This window comes from Bufo gargarizans, chromosome 4 (genome assembly GCF_014858855.1).
Source record: "Bufo gargarizans isolate SCDJY-AF-19 chromosome 4, ASM1485885v1, whole genome shotgun sequence".
Taxonomy (NCBI): domain Eukaryota; kingdom Metazoa; phylum Chordata; class Amphibia; order Anura; family Bufonidae; genus Bufo; species Bufo gargarizans.
In genome coordinates, this window is record NC_058083.1 from 296,688,126 (window position 1) to 296,705,327 (window position 17,202).

The 17,202-nt window shown below is 45.3% G+C and overlaps 1 protein-coding gene across 1 annotated transcript; it reads left to right on the top strand.

Moving 5' to 3' along the window:
- Positions 1-1,450: 1,450 nt before the first annotated feature.
- CALHM4 (calcium homeostasis modulator family member 4) lies at positions 1,451-16,681 on the top strand. Its single transcript, XM_044291785.1, has 2 exons — positions 1,451-2,063; positions 16,090-16,681. Exons 1-2 carry the CDS (start codon positions 1,503-1,505, stop codon positions 16,510-16,512), a joined length of 984 nt encoding a protein of 327 aa, XP_044147720.1. The 5' UTR covers positions 1,451-1,502; the 3' UTR covers positions 16,513-16,681.
- Positions 16,682-17,202: the final 521 nt, after the last annotated feature.

Below are 17,202 nucleotides of genomic sequence, written 5' to 3' on the forward strand. Positions count from 1 at the left end.
ACCTCTGCTGCGGAGGATAGGTTAATCCGAGACACCAGCCTCAGAAATCGCAGGTTAACAGCAGCTCAGATTAGAGACCAGGTCAATGCCACACAGAGTTCTAGCAGCAGACACATCTCTAGAACAACTGTTAAGAGGAGACTGTGTGAATCAGGCCTTTATGGTAGAAAATCTGCTAGGAAACCACTGCTAAGGACAGGCAACAAGCAGAAGAGACCTTTTTGGGCTAAAGAACACAAGGAATGGACATTAGACCAGTGGAAATCTGTGCTTTGGTCTGATGAGTCCAAATTTGAGATCTTTGGTTCCAACCACTGTGTCTTTGTGCGACGCAGAAAAGGTGAACGGATGGACTCTACATGCCTGGTTCCCACCGTGAAGCATGGAGGAGGAGGTGTGATGGTGTGGGGGTGCTTTGCTGGTGACACTGTTGGGGATTTATTCCAAATTGAAGGCATACTGAACCAGCATGGCTACCACAGCATCTTGCAGCGGCATGCTATTCCATCCGGTTTGCGTTTAGTTGGACCATCATTTATTTTTCAACAGGACAATGACCCCAAACACACCTCCAGGCTGTGTAAGGGCTATTTGACCATGAAGGAGAGTGATGGGGTGCTGCGCCAGATGACCTGGCCTCCACAGTCACCAGACCTGAACCCAATCGAGATGGTTTGGGGTGAGCTGGACCGCAGAGTGAAGGCAAAAGGGCTAACAAGTGCTAAGCATCTCTGGGAACTCCTTCAAGACTGTTGGAAGACCATTTCAGGTGACTACCTCTTGAAGCTCATCAAGAGAATGCCAAGAGTGTGCAAAGCAGTAATCAAAGCAAAAGGTGGCTACTTTGAAGAACCTAGAATATGACATATTTTCAGTTGTTTCACACTTTCTTGTTATGTATATAATTCCACATGTGTTAATTCATAGTTTTGATGCCTTCAGTGTGAATCTACAATTTTCATAGTCATGAAAATAAAGAAAACTCTTTGAATGAGAAGGTGTGTTTAAACTTTTGGTCTGTACTGTATGTGCCAGTAGCTTTTCTGCCACAGACGATAAACCTGCAGTGTGAATAGACCCTTTCATTGCAACTGTAATATGCTGAGAATTACATTTGTAAAATAGTATCCATGGGATATACCATAGCAACCAATCAGATTTTTGCTTTCACTTTCTAAACTGCTGTGAAGGCTGTTCTGTGTCACTATGGTAACAAGGCTACTTTTCCTCAAAGTAGGACTTCATGCCCAGTTCTCATTTCTCTCCTGGTAGATTTCAGTGCCCAGGACTGTGACACCTTCAGTGGGCAGGGGAAGGGGGTGTAGTCAGTAAACTGCAGATGGGGTAGGGTGGTGTTTTCAGTAGTATACAATTACACACAATAGGTACAGGAATTGGGGCTGGTTTGGGAGGCAGGACGTGTGTGGGGCACACCCAGAGAAGCCAGAAAGATCACATAACTCTGGGACAGCCGGCAGAGGAGTGCACAGGACGCTGCAGACATGTCTTTAACCTCCCTTATAGCATTCCTCAAAAACAAAGAATCCATCATCTTCAATGCTATAGTGGCCCTGCTGACAGTGGGAGGGCAGCAGCTCTTCTCCTTCTTCGCCTTCAGCTGCCCATGCAGCCCCACAGACAATCTGAGGTATGGATTGGCATTCCTGGGAGTACCAGCCTTGATCCTGCTCATTGTGGGCTTCGTGTTCAATGACAATACATGGAGGCTATTCACAGGCTCCACCTATGACTTCAGCATCCAGGAGAGAAGCAGGCAGAGCCTCCTCTTGAAGTATAAGCTCATCTGCTTTGTGCTGGGCAGTATCACTGGCAGAGCTCTGGTAGCGCCAGTCACTTGGCTGGCAGTCACCCTGCTAAATGGCTCCTACTATTCCTGTGCTGCCAGCGAGTTTGCCAATGTGGATCACTATGATATCCTTAAGAACATGAGTCCTGACGCCAGAAAGTTCACCCTGGCACAGTTCCCCTGTGCCCAGCTGGTTTCAAGCAATCTCTCCAGGGTCAGAGAAGAAGTGTTACTGGAGCTCAAGTACCAATCACAGGTATAAGTGCATGTCAGGCTTTGGTGCCAACCTTCATTGCTTTTAGTCACTCACAATGTGGGCAGTAAACGATCTTAAGGTTACATCACATAACAGAAGTTACAAGTTGGGACATTTCCATAAAGGAAGACAGTTTGTGTGCAACTACACATGTAGCAGAGCTGGATTTGCCACTTAACCAAGTGCATAGTAATTGGGCAATTGCCATGACAGTAATTCTGTAAATACACATAAAAATAATAAATGATAACATTTTAGTTGATCCACATTGCTCATGCAGGTGTAAAAATCACTGCCGCCCCTGGCAGTATGAGTGACTGTATTTGGCACGTGGCTTAGCACGTGTTTTTTGTGACACCGGTTGGGGGTGATGCCCCCTACCCTGATGCATACTGAGCATCCACCAGTCTTTTATACATAGGGGGAGATTTATCATGAGGGCCAATTTTGAAGTCAGTTTTCTTTTGAGTCTGCATTGCTGTAATTTGCGACAAATTCATCAAACGCTGGGCGTCGTTTGATAAATCTGGTGCATCTTTAACACTAATATTCTTGTCTAAGAGATGTTTCTCCTGTTTTTTTGCCACCGGTTTACTGGAGTGAGATTCCAGAGTTTTGTTTTGCAATTTCTTAAAGTCATGTTTTATAAATCTGGCATACACTTGCTGTTCAAAGCTGCGCAGCCGTATTTCCATCCCACAAAAAAAAAAAAAAAGAACATGTCCTATTCTCGTCAGTTTTGTGGACAAGAATAGGCATTTTTAAAACAGGGCAGGTTCTGGGCGCACAGGGCGGTTTCCATGTTTTGCAGATCCGTGGTTTTCAGACTGCGAAACAGAAAAGGTCCTATGCCTGAGGCCTTAGTCACCTAGCTAACCGCATTCACATTCCTAATCACTTTTTCAAAAGTGACGAGAGTGACATAAAAATGGTGTACGCCAAAATTTTTGATATTGTTATGACAGAAAGATGGATTCAGGGCTTCATAAATTCCCTTCTTTGTTTTCTGTAAACAAGCCTTCAAAAAACGTATCATAGCGACATATCAAAGGTTTTGATCGGTGGGGTTCTGAGTGCTGAGACCCCCAGTGATCACTAGAACGAGGACAGAATAGAGATCACATAGTGTTCTATGTCTATTCTGACTCCTGCAGTGAGGAGAGTGCTTTGTAAGTACCTCTCTCTCCTCGTTCTAGTGATCGTCAGGGGACTCAGATCAAACCCCCGATATGACATATCAAAGGTTTTGATCGGTGGGGGTCTGAGTGCTGAGACCCCCAGTGATCACTAGAACGAGGACAGAAAAGAGCTCACATAGTGTTCTATGTCTATTATGACTCCTGCAGTGAGGAGAGTGCTTTGTAAGTACTTCTCTCTCCTCGTTCTAGTGATCGTCAGGGGACTCAGATCAAACCCCCGATATGACATATCAAAGGTTTTGTGAAAGCTCTGTGACACTTTAAAGGAGTATCCTATCTAGGTCATGGATATGCAATAAATGCTTAATAGATCGAGGTCCCATCTCTAGGACCCACACCACCTATGTGCAGACGGAAGGTACTGCTTGGTGAGATGGTAAAGATGGTCACTGACTGCTGCGTCCAGGCAGAGAGCGAATGCAAAGGTGGTTGTGCATGTGTACAGCTCTCCATTCACTTTTGTGAGAGTCATGGAAATGGGTGACCTGTGACTCCCATAGCAGTTAATATACACGCTCATGTACAGCGGCTTCTCAATTCACTGTCTGCCCAGATACGGCAGTCAGTCGCTGCCTCCATGGTAACGACTACCCTGTGATCATCAGTGGGGTCGTACTTGCACACTATAGCCCTAGCCTATCTGTGCTCCCACGGTTCCGGCCATCAGAGAGGACATCGCTTTTTCCTATAGTGTGCAAGCACGACCATCACTGATGGATTGCAGGGTGGTCGTAACCATGGAAATGGAATAATGAATCCAGTCAGCAAAGGAAGCAATATGGATAATCACAATACATTAGTAAGTGCCTTGTATTTACTTTATCTCCATGATAAATGCCAGTGCTGAAGTGGGACAACCCCTTTAAGGCCTCATGCACACGACTGTTTTTCGGGTCCGCATCTGACCCGCAGTTTTTGCGGCTTGGTGTGCGGACCAATTCACTTCAATGGGGCCGCAAAAGATGTGGACAGCACTCCAATGCGGACAAGAATAGGCATTTATATTGAAAGCTGTCCACGCCGTTCTGCAAACTGCGGAACGCACACAGACGCCATCTGTGTTTTGCGGATCCGCGATTTGCGGACCGCAAAACACACCACAGTCGTGTGCATGTGGCCTAAAGCAAATACAAACTAACAGCAGGAAGATAAGATTATTTTTTTCCTGGACCAAATGTGTAAAAAGGAAAAAATTGCATTTAGCTATCATTGCCATCTTAAATGTTGGGGAGTGATAAGCTATCTTCCACTGTAAAATGCAGCGGTTGCAAGTACTGGTGGCATGCTACCTGTCAGGGGCGTAACTACCATAGAGGCAGGCCATGCGGCCGCTATGGGGCCCAGGGGAAGACGGGGCCCAGTTGGGATCATTCCCTCTTCTACTGGAGGCGGAAATCCTTCTGTCCTGTGTGGGGGACCTGGTTAGATCCCTGCTATGGGGCCCTTGCTTCTCTATGTACGTCACTGCTAGCTGTATTATACAGCGGTCAGTTGGGGGCTGCCTAGAGAATTCATTAAGATCTGCCAAAATTTAGAAATCCAGCGGAAAATTCCCTTTTTTTAGAATATGCAGTATGTGGTAGGTATAAAGCCTCTTTCACACGTCAGTGTTTCATTGACGTGCGCTGCACGTGTTCTCCGCGGACAGCACACGTCCCCATTCATTTTAATGTGTGTATTCAGACCTTAGTGTTTTAGCACGGTCCGTGGGTCAGTGTGTTTAGCATGGATGCATGTTTTATTTTGTCCGTGTTCATGGATCCATCACGTTCATTATAGTTTACTGGTCTGTGAAAACCACGGATACAACATGGATGCCATTCATGTTGCCTCTGTGTTTCACAGATCATTAAAAAGAGATGCTTTGAAAATAAATTTTCAGCTATGCAGGATCAGTGAAACAAGGATGCAACACGGACAGCAAAAAAACGGACACACGGACCCAACATGGATCCTTCACGGACATCTTCAAGGATGCATCACTGACCACCTACTCACGGATTTGAGCATGGACAATGACGTGTGAATGAGGCTTAAGGGCTCATGCACACGACCACATGTATTTTGCAGTCCGAAAAAACGGATCCTCAAAAAAATACGGATGACGTCTGTGTGCATTCCATATTTTGTGGAATGGAACAGCTGGCCCCTAATAGAACAGTACTATCCTTGTCCGTAATGTGGACAATAATAGGACATGTTCTATTTTTTTGCGGAACAGAAATACGGACATAAGGAAACAGAATGCACACAGAGTAACTTCAGGTTTTTTTTGTGGATCCATTGAAGTGAATGGTTCTGCATACGGTCCGCAAAAAAACGGAACGGACATGGAAAGAAAATACGTTTGTGTGCATGAGCCCTAACACATATTGGTTGTGCCAAGATAGAAACTCAGATCTTCTGCATCTGCACATCATGTACATGCAGCCTTTCATTCATTTCCCATGTGGCACATGTATGAGGGCACACAATAGTAGTAGTATGTGCTGTATGTTTGTAAAATGTGTGCCAATATATACTGCCCCTTTTCAGTACATTCCCCACTGACCTGCAAGTTCATGAAGCACTATACAATTCATGGAGGTCCTTCTTGTGGTTGATGGGGTCCCAGTGTTCAGGCTTGACTTCTCCACAGGAGAATGAACGTTTGTTCGGTCCATAATTGCCCATTTGTTGGCCAATATGAAGTTTTATGTGAGCCCAAAAAATGCTCGCTGGTTGGCAGGGGGCAGGGGATGTGCTGCCTACATAATGTAAACTGTATGGGTGGTGAACATTCATAGTTTTGATCGTTCGCTCCCCTGCACTTTCTATTGACCTGTAGTTGACTTGTTTTATCATCGATCGGCACTCATTGTGTCCCCACATTTCAAAGGACTCTTACCCCAAGTTCACACCTGAGTGTTTTACAGCGCGTTAAAACGCGCTGTAAAACGCTATACACGTGAAAACCAATGCTTCCCTATGGCCCTGGTTCACACCCGACGCATAAACAAGTTATTGAGCTTTTTTTGGGCGTTTGTCGCGCGTTTTGGCCCATAGACTCATTGGACAACACTGCAGTCAATCACACAAACGCGCGTCAAACGCGCGTTTACTATTGCAAAAAACGCGCATAAAAACACGCGACAAATACGCACGTAAAACGCGCGTCTCAGAAACGCTCAGGTGTGAACCCAGGATGAGGCCTCTTTCACACGGGCGTCATGTTTTTTGCCCGGATAAGAGGCGGGTGCGTTGCGGGAAAATGCGCGATTTTTACGCGCAAGTGCAAAACATTGTAATGCGTTTTGCACTCGCGTGAGAAAAATCGCGCATGTTTGGTACCCAAACCCGAACTTCTTCACAGAAGTTCGGGCTTGGGATTGATGTTCTGAAGATTGTATTATTTTCCCTTATAACATGGTTATAAGGGAAAATAATAGCATTCTGAATACAGAATGCATAGTACAATAGCGCTGGAGGGGTTAAAAAAAAAAAAAAAGTGAACTCACCTTATCCTTTTGATCGCGTAGTTCCCGGTCTGTTCTTTACTAGCTGTGGGCTAAATGACCTGTGGTGATGTCAGATCACATGCTCCAATCACATGGTCCATCACCACGGTGATGGAGCATGTGATCTGACATCACCACAGGTCCTTTAGCCCACAGCTAGTAAAGAAGGGATCGGGAACTACGCGATCAAGAGGATAAGGTAAGTTAACTTTTTTTTTTTTTTTAACCCTTCCAGCACTATTATACTATTCATTCTGTATTCAGAATGCTATTATTTTCCCTTATAACCATGTTATAAGGGAAAATAATACAGTGAATAGACTGTCACCTAGAACCCATGCGTGAAAATCGCATCCGCACTTGCTTGTGGATGCTTGCAATTTTCACGCAACCCCATTCATTTCTATGGGGCCTGCGTTACGTGAAAAACGCAGCATATAGAACATGCTGCGATTTTCACGCAATGCATTAGTGATGCGTGAAAATCACCGCTCATGTGAACAGCCCCATAGAAATGAATGGGTCAGGATTCAGTGCAGGTGCAATGCGTTCAACTCACGCATCGCACCCGCGCGGAATACTCGCCCGTGTGAAAGGGGCATTAGGGCTGTAGCCGTTTTTGAGGATTAGAAATTTGCGGATCCGCAAAACGCGGAGACTGACTGCGTGTGTTCCGCATTTTGCAGAACGTCTGGGCCATAATAGAACGGGCCTAGTCTTGTCTGTAATGTGAACAAGAAGAGGACATGTTCTATATTTTTGTGGATGCTACGGAACAGACATACGGATGCAGACTGAACGCGGAGTGAGGTTCACATTTCTTGTGGCCCCATTGACGTGAATGGGTCCGCGTCCGACCCGCAATAAATGCGGATCGGATGCTGACAAAAAATATATGTTTCTGTGCATGAGCCCTTAGGCTCCATTCACACGTCTGTGGTGTGTTGCGGACCCGCAAATTACAGATCCGTAACACACCCGCCTGGCACCCCTATAGAAACGCCTATTCTTGTCCGCAGCTGCGGACATGAATAGGACATGTTCTATCTTTTGCGGAGCTGCGGACCCGAAGATCGGGGCCACGCTCCGCAAATGCGAATGGCACACTGTGTGCTGTCCACATCCATTCCGTCCCCATAGAGAATGAATGGGTCCACATCTGTTCCGCAAAATTGCAGAACGGATGCGGACCCATTTGCGGACGTGTGAATGGAGCCTTAGAGGTAAGTCATTAATATTTATCAATATTAATTTATTTCTGTGATTTCATAACTGGCACATTAACAGCATTTCAGAACACACATTCCTGCATGTCATTGCCTCACATAACTTATGCTGTTTTCACACCTTAACTCCGGAATATTTCCAGATAATCAGGTCCAGAGATTTACCAGAGTTCATACATGTAGCTATCACCCCTGAGCAGTGATGGCCAGTTCGCCCTGTTCGCCCGCGAACACATGCGAGCTGCCATCTTGACTCAAAAGTCTGGCGATGCACAGGTAAGCCCTTACCTGTGTTGGGAGCCGGTCTGAAACAAATGCGGTCACCGGGAGCAGACAGTTCCGAGAACAGCCCGATGAAGGCCCCCGGCGGCTGTTCTCGGAACTGCCTGCACCCGGAGACCGCATTTCATTTCAGACCAGCTCGTGTACAGGCACAGGTAAGGGCTTACCTGTGCCTTGCCGGACTTGTGAGAAAAGATGGCAGCTCGCATGTGTTCGCGGGCGAACATTGCGAACTGGCCATCACTGCCCCTGAGATGTTCCATGTCAGGTGTGTTCTCACTACAGAGGAAATGTTCCAGGTGCCTAGACAAGGGGCTCGGACATTAGGCGTGGCCACTGTGATTTTCTGGAACATTTACTGCTGTTTTCACACATGCGCTAATTTTACTTTCACACTGGCGTTTTGGCTTTCCGTTTGTGAGATCTGTTCAGGGCTCACAAGCGGTCCAAAACGGATCAGTTTGCATTCTAATGCATTCTGAATGGAAAAGGATCCGCTCAGAATGCATCGGTTTGCCTCAGTTTGCCTTAGTTCCGTCTACATTTCACTTTGGAGGCGGACACCAAAATGTTGCTTGCAGCGTTTTGGTGTCCGTCTGACGAAACTGAGCCAAACGGATCCGTCCTGTCACACAATGTAAGTCAATGTGGATGGATCCGTTTTCACTGACACAATCTGGCACAATAGAAAACGGATCCGTCCTCCATTGACTTTCAATGGTGTTCAAGATGGATCCGTCTTGGCTATGTTACAGATAATACAAACTGATCCGTTCTGAAAGGATGCAGACAGTTGTATTATCTGAACGGATCCGCGAGTGTACCAAGGCTCTTACAGGTTAGCTACATGGAGATGGAATAAATCAGGCATACTATGTTCCTTCTGGAGGAGAGCTAGCATTTAAGTATGCATCATGACTTTAAAGTGGTTATCTGGGAATGAAATATTACTTTATTATAAATATATTCCCAAATATATTTCATTAGTTATAATGGCTCATTTTGTCTCGGGAGCAATCATTAGGAGAAATAAAATGGCAGCTGTCCTATCAGTACACACAAAACCTGTCCTAATCACACAGCAGGACTTCACCACAATGAGCCATAGTGCTGCCTCATCCTCCTCTCTGCTCTGCTTGTCAGGAATCATGATCCTGTATGCAGGTGAATCTCTGTGGTAATGGAGAAGATGAGGAGACATGAGAGGAGGGTGAGGAGTGGCTAATGAGCTGCAGCACTTGTTTACAGTCTCCATTACCACAGTCTGTCCTGTCTATCCTCTCTGTACTTCATGTCTCCTCATGAACTAAATTCACCAGAGATTCAGCTAAGGCTACTTTCACACTAGCGTTTTGCTGGATCCGGCAGGGTGATCATTACTGATAATACAACCGTTTGCATCCATTATGAACGGATCCGGTGGTATTATCTTTAACATAGCCAAGACGGATCCGTCATGAACTCCATTGAAAGTCAATAGGGGACGGATCAGTTTTTTTATTGTGTTAGATTGTGTCAGAGACCCTATGACGGATCTCAATACCGGAAAATATTAACGCTAGTGTGAAAGTAGCCTAAAGTTATCATCTGTATTTAGGATCATAATCCCTGATAAGTAGAGAGGAGGAGGAGGAGGCAGCTATTTACTTTAGTGTTGTAAAGTAACTTGTCCTCATGTGTGATTAGGACAGGTTTTTGTGTGAACTAATAGGACAGCGGCCATTTTGTTTCCCCTAATAATTGCTCTCCAGACAAAACAAGCCATTATCAATAATGAAAGGTATTTGGTAATATATTTATAATAAAGTAATATTTAAGTATTTTCATTTTCTTCATTCCTGGAAAACCCCTTTAATAGAGTACGATTCAGACACATTTGTACACAACACACTACCATTTAATCACCAGAGATAATGAATCACTGTTGTTACTGCAGCCAGAAGCCAGTAAAACATGTATGTATGAACCCAACCCAGGCCTGGGATTTCAGACAAGTAGTTACTCATACGGAGAACATAAAACTTCAGATTCAGGGTGATATTGCATAGAGTCTACTCTGTATGTCTGGTGGAGACAGGTTAGGTTTGACCATAAGTGTGCATGCAGCAATAGGACCTCACTTATGGACATCCGTAACAGGAAGCAGGGTATTAGGGGTATAGGTCATCAGTATGTGGGGGTCTGACACCCGGGACCCCTGCCATTTTACAACAGCTAAAGGCCCCCAGGTTGAGCATCCCTGGCCTAGGCAATACCAAGCACAACCGCTTTACAATGTACGGCTCTGTGCTCGGTGAGCAGAGAGAAAGCCGCGCTGCTCACAGGAGCGCCGGTGCCTTCTCTAAACCGCTGATCAAAGGATGAGTCATCAGTAGTCAAATCTCAGAAAACCCCTTTAATATGTATGATACTATTTTTCCCGTATTCTACAAACCATTTTCCCTAGTTTTTTTTCCTTCTCCTGTACTCTCAAGTATTATAAGGTCCCTTTCACACGAGCGTGATTTCCGCGCGGGTGCAATGCGTGAGGTGAACGCATTGCACCCGCACTGAATCCTGACCCATTCATTTCAATGGGTCTGTGTACACGAGCGTCATTTTTCACCCATCAGTTCTGCGTTGCGTGAAAATCGCAGCATGTTCTATATTCTGCGTTTTTCACGCAGCCCTGGCCCAATAGAAGCGAATGGGGCTGCGTGAAAAACGCATTGCATCCGCAAGCAAGTGCGGGTGCAATGCGTTTTTCACTGATGGTTGCTAGGAGACGTTGTTTGTAAACCTTCAGTTTTTTATCATGCGCGTGAAAAACGCATCAAAACGCATTGCACCCGCGTGGAAATAAATGAACAACTGAACGCAATCGCAGACAAAACTGACTGAACTTGCTTGCAAAATAGTGCGAGTTTCACTGAACGCACCCTGAACGCATCCGGACCTAATCCGTCACGCTCGTGTGAAAGGGACCTTAGGGTGTTATTCCATGAATAGTCATAAAACATGCAGATGTTTAAAATGCATTTAAATGATTGATTTAAAGGCTATGGAAACTTTTGGGCCCAAAAAATGAATAGGATTTGATGGTTTCTCTCTCTCCTTGGGGAGAGCACCTTAATCAGCGTGAGGAATTCTGGGAAGAAAGGGATGCAAATGAGCTCTTAGCCAGCTCTGTGTCTAATGCCACCAGATGTATAGGTAGTCAGTGTTCAACCCTTTAAATAGGACCTTGAAACATGAGGGGCAATCACCCCGAAACAGCTGTCTGCAGATGAGATGCTGGCTTATTTAATATCCAAGTCATGTCTCAAGGCTTATTTATAGGGTCGAACATTGACTTAGAGGATAGCTGCCTTACATCTGGTGTCATTAGAGGCAGAGCTTGTTAAGAGCTCATTTACATCCCTTTCTTCCCAGAAAATCAATAAAAACGTATTTTACTAAAATGCAGCAGAAAATAAAATTGCACTTATTGTTCTCTTGTGATGCACTTAGCAATGCTCATCCATTCTGTCCCTGTGGGCGTTTCCTCAGCACTGATCACATGGTCTCTTCTCCACACAGCAGCTCTCCCTCCCCCTCCCGCACCCTGTTACACAGCACATCTTCAGTCACTCTGTCTCTCTTTGAACAGTGAGATGTGTTTTCTGCCACAAAATAAGATTCGGACATTATCAATATCCGCCATGTAAACATAGCCTGCAGCATCTCTCTTTTCTGATATGCAATAGGTATAAAGCATATTTCTTGATTTACAGCTATAAGATAACTTTTATAATACTTGCTGCTCACACACTGACCTATAAATGCTGCTGAGGAGTGGACTGGGCAGCATTAACCCTTTCTACCCCGTAAGTTTTTTTTGACTTTGCGTTTTCGTTTTTCGCTCCACGCATTCCCAGAGCCCTAACTTTTTTATTTTTCCATTCCCTTAGTCATATGAGGGCTTATTTTTTGCGGGACAAGTTGTAATTTCCAACGTCACCATTTAATATTGCATAGAATTTAGTCGAATCCGGCGATACCACATATGTATACTTTTCCTTGCATTTTGATGCAGACATTTTTTTTTTTAAACTGTGTGCGGAGTTGTATGAGGGCTCATTGTTTGCAGGGTGATCTGTACTTTTCATTGATACATTGGGGCGTGTACGACTTTTTGATTACTCTTTATTAAAAAAAAATTGTCGGAGGAGAAGCGACCAAAAAATAGCAAATCGGCCATTTTGACCCTTTTTTCGTCTTGCTTTTTTCTGTATGGATTTACCACTTTTATATTTTGATAGCACAGGCGTTTACGCACGTGGCAATACCCATGATGTGTATTTTTTTACATTTTTTATTGTATTTTTGGGGAAAGGAGGTGATTTAAACTTTTATATTTTTTTATTTGTAAAAACTTCATTTTTTTTACACTTTTTTTTTATAGTTCAGGGAACTATAACAATCAGTCATTCAATTGCTATTATCATAGACTCTAATTCACTTGCATTGGAGTCTATGATGATTTTACTACTTTCCTATGGAGCCCTATTACAGGCAAGGGCTCCTTAGGAAAGACTGTGCAGCAGCCTCCTGGGCAGGGGCTACTGCACACAAGCTCCAGCTCCTCAGATCGCCACACGGGGGAGCCGGAGCATAACTGGAGGCGCGTCCTTTCGGTTTCTAGCGCGCTCAGATGCCGTGGTCAGGTTTGACAGCATCTGAGGGGTTAAATGTCCGTAATCTGCATAAACGCCGGTCGCGGACATAAGCCACAGGTTTCTGCTGTAAGGAACAGAAGGCACCCGGTTGTTATGGCGCCTGCTCTGCTCAGGAGCGGGTGCCATCTTCAAAGACCCAACATGTGATGTACAGTACTATTACATAACATGTCGGGAAAGGGTTAGGAGCACCTCCGCAAAGTAGAGAGGAGTGGAGAGCTGGCTACACACGCATGGGCAGCTGTGGGGGAAAGTGAAAGCTGTGCATGCATAGTACCCCACTAAGACCTTTTTCACACTTGCGTTGTCCGGATCCGGCGTGTACTCCACTTGCCAGAATTACACGCCGGATCCGGAAAAACGCAAGTGTACTGAAAGCATTTGAAGACGGATCCGTCTTCAAAATGCGTTCAGTGTTACTATGGCAGCCAGGATGCTATTAAAGTCCTGGTTGCCATAGTAGGAGCGGTGTGCGGTATACTTACAGTCCGTGCGGCTCCCGGGGCGCTCCAGAATGACGTCAGAGCGCCCAATGTGCATGGATGACGTGCCAATGCGATCACGTCATCCATGCGCGTGGGGCGCCCTGACGTCACTCTGGAGCGCCCCGGGAGCCGCACGGATGGTAAGTATGCTGCTCCCCACTACACTTTACCATGGCTGCCAGGACTTTAGCGTCCCGGCAGCCATGGTAACCATTCAGAAAAAGCGAAACGTCGGATCTGGCAATGCGCCGAAACGACGTTTAGCTTAAGGCCGGATCCGGATCAATGCCTTTCAATCCAATGCCTTTCAAGTCTTCAAGATTTTTGGCTGGAGCAAAAAGCGCAGCATGCTGCGGTATTTTCTCCGGCCAAAAAACATTCCGTTCCGGAACTGAAGACATCCTGAACGGATTTCTCTCCATTCAGAATGCATTAGGATAAAACTGATCAGGATTCTTCCGGCATAGAGCCCCGACGACGGAACTCTATGCCGGAAGAAAAGAACGCAAGTGTGAAAGAGCCCTTAGGAGTGCACAGTGCTGCTTCATAGACAAGAGACTCATCTGCGTAAGCGCAGGGTTCAGATGTCTCTGTTCCTGAAGCACTGTGTTCTGAGCAAGTGAACTGCCTTTCATCATGTTGAGACTCGTCGATCCTATTCTTGCACAGCCGAGGCTCTTCTCTTTGAAGCAGTGCTGTGCTCTACTAGTTACCTACTGCCGTGTATGTACAGAACACCAAAGAGCTGCATTGTGTGCATATATCAAAGTAGGTAATAAGAAGAGCCCAGCGCTGCTTCATACAGCAGAGACTTGGCTGTGAAAGATTAGGATCCCCGTGTCTCAGGGTTCAGCTACACGGCAATCTTGGTTGGGTGACAGCTGTAGCGCCCAAGGATTGCAGTGCAGCAGTGCTAGCCTAGACATGAATGAGGTCACAGCACGATTTTCACGTTTACTCCAACTTCAGAATTGCAAAAAAAAAAAAAACATCCAATGACCCCATTCATTTCTATGCTAGCACTGCTACACTGCGATCTTTTGCCGCGATAGTTGTTGTGCGACCAAGATCTCTTTGTAGCCGAACCCACAGTTACATGATGAAGCACTGTGTAAGGAGATGACAGCACATTGCAAGTGAGACTTAGTGAGCCTTACACTGCGCTTGCGCAGTCAAGTCCCAGTTACATGATAAAGCCCAGTATTTAGTATGGATGCGTCCTCCCATGTGGTGACAGCAGGAGTTTACAGGCAACCCATCAGATGACGGATTTTGCTATAAAAACAGAGCAGCCTGCTGTGCATAGGAAGCACATGCAGACTGTAGAAGAAAAACAAAAAAAAAAATGTTTAAAGGGAACCAGTCACCGGGATTTTGGGTATAGAGCTGAGGACATGGGTTGCTAGACGGCTGCTATACCCAGTCCCCATAGCTGTTTAATTTTAATCAGCAGACCCAACCCTGTCAGACAGTTTGCAAGATCTAAATGGGGCGGATCCTGTTGACCTTACAGTTATATACCTTACATAGTTAATACGGTTGAAAAGAAAAAAGTCCATCAAGTTCAACCAAGGGATAGGTGGGGATGCTTTTTATGTAGACTTATAGACAAAATCATGTGTCTTGCCCTAAGAGGGCGCGTCAAACTGCTTCCCCTGTTCCCCTAAAAAAAAGACTCTCAGGGGCTACCTTTGGGTAGAGTACCTTTTGGTGAAAAATTGTTGACTGCCAGACATGCGTCTACAACTCACATTTTGCCCAGTTGACAGACTTTTAGAGGGGGCCCATGACTGAACTGAGAGAAGCAGGATGGTGGCTTTGACGAATGGCCTGCCTTCTAGGACCTTCTGACCTAGCTGTCAGAAGGTGTGTGCGGCAGTGTTTACATGAGGGCATGCACCCTCGACGAACAGGCTCCAGGGCGGCTCAGACAGACCACCAGAGAGGATCCTTAACACGATCAGCCCCCAGTTTTGTTGCTCACATCCAGACACAGGTGGAACCTTCATTACACACCTCTATCTCTGTTCCAGGTGTTTAGCAGAAGGAAATTCGGCGTCATGGCCCCCCATTACTTACAGTGCAATTGGAAAGTCTTCAGAACCTTTCCCCTTTTTTTTACATTATACGGTATGTTGTTGAGGCTTGTGCTAAAATAAAAATGGGCTGATTGATTTCAACATGCTCAGTCCTTTTTGTTCTCCAGGGAGATTAGCTGGTGTTTGACAGCATCTCATTCCCCTCTCCCTACTGAGAACACACGCATGCTCGGATGAGTGTGCATGTGTATGGAGTGTCGGGACGAATAGCATTGCGCTGACATCTATCTAAAGTGTATGGCCAATTTTGAGGGGTGACTTTGTACATATTAGCAACTTTCCCGAAATGTCTGAGAAGCCCCTGGAAAAAAAAAAAGAGAGGCCTCCTCAGTGTCGAAAAGAGCAGTGAGGAGGTGGAGTAGCAGCACGGGAAGGGGGCGCAGCCAAGCAAAATGGAGCATGGCGTTGTGCCGAACGCTCGTTTGTCCTGGAGTCCAAGTTTTAGAAGTTGGCAAGTGGGACTTAATTTAATTATGTCAATTTTCCTAGCTGGTTAAATATGAATTAGCTTTTTACTTGTTTTTACTGTGATTTCTTACAGCTCAGTGGATGGCTCTTGATAGCATTTGTGGCAGTCATTTTCTTCATCACCCTGTGTGTCGCTAGGTGTTGTTCTCCTCTTACTTACCTTCATCTGAGGTACTGGACCAGCTACGTCAACAATGAACAGAATCTGTTTGATCAAGCAGCAGATCAGCACTCAAAGGTTTTTGCCATGGAAAACATCAAGAGGTTTTTTGGGTTCTCGCCTGGGAGTAAAAACATTTCTGAAATTCGCATCCCTTCACGTATGGACTGGAAGACCATCTCTGGGCTTGACCTGTTAAAGGTCATCAATCAGGACTACTGTCATTACAGTCTTCTACATGCATGGTCAGATGAGGAGCCAATGGATGGAAAAGTTATTTCTATTGATGTAGGACAAGTTCCTGTGAATGCAACTCCCCAAGCTTTATCTTCATAAAAGTCTTATCGTGTACTATATTTGTCAAATGGTGGCTCAGTGAGTCAAAATGGTATAGGTTCCTGGATACTTGCATGGATGGGGGCACGGTTTTAGGTAAATCATTTTCCGCAAAAAAAAGACTGTGGACAGAAATGATTGGCTTCAAACAATAAAAATTGTTCTTAAACGAGTTGTCCTATTATTAATGTAAAAAAATTATAATCAGACTACATGACAATTTCTTTCTCGCACAGCTAGCACCAGCCCTGTACCTCACATGGATCCAGAGATCCCCCATTAATTGTTCCAATTGCTGTGCTAGATTTATATTAACCCCTTAGGCCTCTTTCACACGGGCGAGATTTCCTTGCGGGTGCAATGCGTGAGGTGAACGCATTGCACCTGCACTGAATCCGGATCCATTCATTTCTATGTGGCTGTGCACATGAGCGGTGATCTTCACGCATCACTTGTGCGTTGCGTGAAAATCGCAGCATAGAAGTGAATGGGGCTGCGTGAAAATCGCAAGCATCCGCAAGCAAGTGTGGATGCGGTGCGATTTTCACGCACGGTTGCTAGGAGACGATCGGGATGGAGACCCGATCTTTATTATTTTCCCTTATAACATGGTTATAAGGGAAAATAATAGCATTCTTAATACAGAATGCTTAGTAAAATAGGGCTGGATGGGTTAAAAAAATAAAAAAT

Excerpts from the sequence above, each read along its gene's own strand:
- CALHM4 (XM_044291785.1), top strand. The coding sequence starts at position 1,503 with ATGTCTTTAACCTCCCTTATAGCATTCCTCAAAAACAAAGAATCCATC. Across the intron at positions 2,064-16,089 it reads AGCTCAAGTACCAATCACAG|CTCAGTGGATGGCTCTTGAT; the intron begins GTATAAGTGCAT and ends GATTTCTTACAG.